This window comes from Mesitornis unicolor, unplaced genomic scaffold (assembly GCF_000695765.1).
Source record: "Mesitornis unicolor isolate BGI_N332 unplaced genomic scaffold, ASM69576v1 scaffold36125, whole genome shotgun sequence".
Lineage (NCBI taxonomy): Eukaryota > Metazoa > Chordata > Aves > Mesitornithiformes > Mesitornithidae > Mesitornis > Mesitornis unicolor.
Window position 1 is genome coordinate 38,029 of NW_010188154.1, and position 5,956 is coordinate 43,984.

The following is a 5,956-nucleotide window of genomic DNA, read 5'->3' on the forward strand; positions in this document are numbered from 1 at the left end:
GACTTCAAAGGCTACTTTACTCCAGGCTCTGAACTCCAGTATTGCCTGGAGCATAGGCTGGGATTAACGCCTGACTGATAAGCTCCATGCGAGCTGGGCACCAGTCTTCCTCATCCCTACAGAGTCCTTCCCATAAAGGCTCCTTTCTGAAGTGCCTGACAATTTACTTGGTAGGGAGCCGTCAGCTTGGAAGTCACACCCAGTCATGTGGTTTCCCAGCAGAAAAGCTGCTACAAGCCATGCTGCTGTTAACACCAAAGGGGGAAATGAATCCTTCAGTCAGTGAACTTCTGAACTGCTTTCTGACTGCTTTGCATATGTAATCTTCAGCTTGGAGAGTGAACCTGCTTTCCTAACTGATTTATAGAATAGGATTAAAGAGTCACTAGAATGTAAACCTGGGAGGGTCCTGAGTGCTGAACTATTGTTTTCTTGGAACTTCTATAAACCAAAGCAGCGTATGGAGACTTAATCCAAAGAGAAGTACACCTTGTGTAAAGAGATCGCTAAAAATTGTTATGGAAAGTTCAGAGAAAACAAACATTAAAAGAGAAACAAATAACAAAAAAGCTCCAAGCAAACAAAAAACCCTCCCACAACAAACCACAAACAGAAACTTACCAATATGAGCCCTGTCAGATATTATTAGCCTTTTTTCCCAGCCTTCTAGCCCTTCAAAGACAAAATGAAATAGTTCAAATTACATTTTGTATAACACTTTTGTCCTCTGATGCATAAAGGATAAATACTTTCGATGTTTAGTCTTCAGTTAATCTATTTAAATATTGAGCAATCATGCAGAAGAAAAAAAAAAAAGAAGTAGATTCCAATAATTAAATCTTGGCATCAGCCTATAAAAGCTGAGAAAGTCAGGCTTATTCTGAGGAAGCATTCTAAATATTCTACTAGTTCCTCAAAATCAGCAATCAGTTAGTAGCTTTTTGGTTTTGAATCCTCTACACCATTGATTTACCTCACTTACAGTAGACTGCTGCCAAGCGTGGCCATAGACGTAACAGCAGGTATCCAAAAAAAAAACAAGTTCTGAATCCAGAAGTGATTACCACATTTGTTTGCATTAATACACATCTAACTGTATGCTAATATTGTGAGAGATAAAACAACCATGAACAGGTAACACAATTTATCAGGTTGTTTCATTTCTTAGAGCAAATAAAAGTGTCTGCAGATAATTCATATTTAGCACATGTTGTCTTCTGAAACTTCTAAATCTTTAGAGGAGAGCCACATGAACTATTTTAAGGTACTATCTTAAAATTTTCTTACCTTTTCCTTTCTTTAAGTTTTTTTCAGCTTCTTCAAAAAGTCCTGGCAAATGAATTACAACACCATTTCCTGAAGAAAACCATTACACAAAATTTAATTATGTCGAGCATGGAAAAAGATATTCCAAACAACTCAAAAACACTTCACGTTTTGTATGCAGAGTATTTCATTTAAGTTTTTAAACTCTCAAAACACTGCATTTTTAATTTTTAGGAATTCATCTGTAAAAGACTGATTTACACCTAAAGTATGCATTTCTAACTACATGCATTGAATCTGTTTAATAAACTCAACAAGCTTTCCATTTGACAAACAATAAGAGCATTTCCAGGATAAACAATAAGAGCATTGTGGGACAGTCTGGAATGCAGCTTCCTCTTCCTCCTATCTAAAACTAACTTCCCTCTTTGTACTTCATTTTAATAACCCTATTGTTTTTTAAAAGCTTAGCACATTTCTATCATCATTATAAACACTAGCATCCCCTCAGGCACTCTTCTGCTGTAAATAGACACAGAATATTCCATATATAGCGTTGGGGTTATCAACAGACTAGCAAAAGTAACAGAGGAAAAAGCTTCATCAAAAGCAAGCTTGCTTTCCTACAGCTGTCACATTACTCAGAATAAGACTACAAGTTCATACAATTAACATTAGCATCACCGAGTGCCTAACAAGGAGCATTTCCATATAGGAAAACTGAATCATCTTAAGGTCACACCAAACTCAGGAGATCAGGAGATCCACAGCTATCAGTATAACAACATATAGCTACAGAATGAAGGGACCTGCCATTTGAAACTATTTGCATATAACCTAGTTTCACATAGACATAAGCATTCTAAACACTAAAATACAAAGTATTTATAACTTCGTCACTATAGCTTCAAGACACAGTGCTAATCAATAGTAATAATCATTTTGACCTTGTTCCCTTTTTTTTTTCCTAAACTGTAAGTCCTTTAAGAGCCCTAAGCCAGATAATGTTGGGTTGGTTTTCCAAAAGAGATTTTAAACACAAGATAAATGTAAAAGAAGCCAGAACAACAAACTTCAGAACAGACAAGACCAAGAGATGGCGGGTACAGACAAGAGGATTTGTAAAAAACTTTCTCCTGCCTACTGTATTTCTAAAGGATGGAGTCCTTCCTACTCAACCCTGAGTCCACCAAACAAAGCATGGCAAGCGAGCATCCTTTTTTACTCTTTTCAAGCAATAACCTTTAAAAGAGAGTATAAAAGTAGTGTCACCTGCCACAGCCTTCAAAACTAGAAGCAGTTAACATCCCAACCTCCCCTTCATCAGATGGAATCCATGTCCATGCCCACTGGCTCAATTTCTGCAGAAGTATCAGGCAGGGCAAGTCAATTCAAGACTATGCCATTATCAAGTCACAATGTAACAGTTGAAAAGAGGCAATTAACCAACTATTCCCATCAAATAAAAAGCTAGTGCCGATGGTGAGTACACAGTCACTACAAGCTGGACTGAAGAATTCATCAAGTACTGTTTATGAATCCAGTAACTAGTCACAGAGGCTCTTAGTTGCTACACTGTCAATGACCACTTACTCTTCGCACATAGACCAAGCTGAGAGGCAAGACTACCAGCTCAAAGCAATAAGATATGCAGGAAGAAGTGACAGAAAGAGCACAGCAAGAGTCCTGATTTGGAGAAGTATGCTGTGTAAGGGACGGGAGCTCTGGGTATCAAAAAAGCAGGATGGAAGTGTTGATAGGTGATGGCCTTTAGTGACCCAGAGACTCACCAGAGTTGTGAAACAGCACACAAGCACGTGCATAGTTATATGGCTGTGCAGACATGATTTATATTTACCTCCATTTTTAGAAGGAAATTTTAAGGACTACACAGCATTGTTAAGTAGGTTGGTCATACAATCAATCCAAAGGAAAAAAACCCATGTAGGATTGGAAACAGGATTCCAAGAGAGGGAATGGGGTAAGAAGGTTTGTAGGAACATCGGACAGGACAAACTAAAACCCCTTTCAGGAAGCAAACAGACCATAGATCCCAATGTCCCACTGTACTGCCACTGCCCTAAGCCTTCAAGTTTACTCTCCTGGGAGGACTTCTTGGTAAGGACTATATAGCACAGAAGTCTTACTGAGTCAGCATTCTTGTCACAATCCAATGGGAAAGGGAGGAAAGATCTCTGTTTCAAAAGGTACTGGTAGTTACTTAGCAGGGCTGAAGTTTAAAACCGAGAGGAAGAATTCTGAGATTAAAAGAAATTAGTGGAGAAAATAAGAGGGAATGCGAGAACAAAGATATACGGGGCAGCTAGCTGTTTGCACTGATAGGACAGGTAAGAACAAAGATTAACTATCCCACACAATAAAAGAAGCCTCTGTAATCCAAACATCACAATTGAGTTAAGACTAAATTAACTAATTAACTTAATTCACTAACTATGAGTGGAACAGTTCAGGCCTATAAAAATTTGAGGAAGAAAAATCCTGATCCTGTATGTCCTCAGATATATTTTGCTATTTTAATCTATCAGAAGCCTGTAACTACAGTATTGTCTGTTTTTCAGAGATGTCTCACTTACCAATAAATGCAGTGACTTTAGGATTGATGATCCCACTTGGCAGAAGATGAAAGTCATACTCCACAGAATCCACAACAACAGTATGCCCTGCATTATTGCCTCCCTGGAGAAAAAAAAAAAAGTGATAGAATTTGTTACTAAAGAGAAATGAACACAGTAGAGATTGAATAAACTGATTCCAGCTCCAACTCTGCAGCTTTCATTTCTGTTACTGACCAAAGACCTTTCAGAGATCTCCTTCTCCCAGGAAATCAGCCGAACTTGTTGTGTCAAACTCAACAATTTCAACATCAGTATTATCTGTCTTATAGACCTTGAACAGTATTTTGGTTCAGCAAAGGTAGAAAAGCTTAAGAATAAGATTAAAATGTTTCCAAAAACCACTGGACAGAAGCATATATATTGTAGAAGATGTAAACATTTCTAAAAGCCATCATCAGTTGTACTAGGTTCCTGTTACAGTTATGGAGAGTAAGTACTAAAAGTGGAACTGCAACCTTAGCAAAGAAAAAAAAAATCACTAGTTAAACTGAGTATATAAAACCATATCTTTATTGGGAAAAGATAAGTCCAGCTGTCTGGCAACATGCAGGCTTGTTGTTCTGAATTTTGGCTTCAGTCTTTTGAATGTTTTTCAACTACTAGTAACCAGCAAAATTAACTTGTTCATTCTGTACCTAGTCAGCAGTAAGAGAGGTCTGTAATAGCACACATCATTTATATCTGAAATGGGCTGTTAAGGGGTGAATCTAGAGGCAACTAAGATGACTCTGGTTTCGTAAGTTACAGGAAGCCATTTACATCAAACCAACACAACATTTCTAGCTTTTTTTTCATTACCACAAGGAGAGCATTAAGAGTTAAGTTAAACTGTGAAATATGTCTAAAATACAAAAAGAAGCCTGTGACCGAGTCTTAAAGAGGGTCAAGATATGCTTATGAAACAAAAAGATTACAGAACGGTTACCAAACATCCCCAGTTCCTGTTTGCCGTACTTTTGAAAATAAGCTTACCCTCTCTTGTGACTGAGCCATTTGTGCCCAACAACGTTACATACAAAATGGTTCTGCTCATTGTAATTACAGGAACATCCTTTACAGACACCTTGCACCAGAAATAAACAATCCGCTTCACAGAAGGAAAGCCTTAAAGGAAACGTTGTTTATCTAAGCCTTCTTTCAGCACAAGACAAACCGAAGAAAGTCATTATATGAAAAGGAGAAAAAACCCAAACCTATATAAAATATTAATCTATGGAATTATGAATCTGGAATATTTCAGAAAAATGTATCACAGAAGATCTTTTCTAAGCAATGGACTCAACAGCTACTCACTACTCGCACAACATTCACAAAGCATGAATGCAATACGTAAAGCCATATATCTGACATTGGCTAAGAATATTCTTAGATATCAAACGTTTGTGCCAGTATATAAACACGCATGCCACAGGTAAAAGCCTAATCTCAGTGAAGTTAGCAATGAAAATTCTCATAATTTCAGCATTATATATTTGGGGACTTACAGCTGTTCCACCTCCTTTGGAAACAGAGGGAAGACTTACAAGCCTTCAGTCAACAAAGGAAATGTCTGAATTTAAGGAAAGTTTAAATGATTCAGTAATGTAACAGAGTTTTTCCATGTAGTAAACAGAACCTTGAAATAGTTGTAAAGATTTCTGGATGCAGATGGGTTTTTACTGCAAATGATCTGACTTAACCAGAGAAGGCCAAGTTTTTGACTCACAATGTGTGAAACATTGCATGCATAAATAAAGCAAGCCTTTCAAGTCTATTCTTTTAATAAAACAATACATGTTCAGGAATAACCTTCCTCCCATCCTTTCTACTCAAGAGTAGCTGTTAAGAAAGATTATTTAGCAGTCTACTAACTCTGCAGTTGTATCTTTGATTTAAAAGGCTGTTAATTAGCTGCATTAGCAGGTAGGTAATTTACAACTATCTTTGAAATGCAGTGCTGATACTCCTGAGCTACTGCAAGTTAATCTGAAACAGGATAATATCCTAAGAACTATTAAGTTACATACTTATATGAAATACATAAGCCTTTTTAGTAAGAAAATACATTGTTTTTC

The 5,956-nt window shown here is 37.1% G+C and overlaps 1 protein-coding gene across 1 annotated transcript in view; it reads right to left on the reverse strand.

Annotated features, from left to right (window-relative positions):
- Positions 1-4,895, reverse strand: part of ADSS (adenylosuccinate synthase) — a 21,316-nt gene extending 16,421 nt beyond the window's left edge. The window contains exons 1-4 of the mRNA XM_010185676.1: positions 4,875-4,895; positions 3,861-3,963; positions 1,288-1,356; positions 622-672 (exon numbers count right to left, since the gene is read on the reverse strand). Coding sequence (XP_010183978.1) covers positions 622-672; positions 1,288-1,356; positions 3,861-3,963; positions 4,875-4,895 — 244 coding nt within the window. The remainder of the gene's footprint in view (positions 1-621; positions 673-1,287; positions 1,357-3,860; positions 3,964-4,874) is intronic.
- Positions 4,896-5,956: the final 1,061 nt, after the last annotated feature.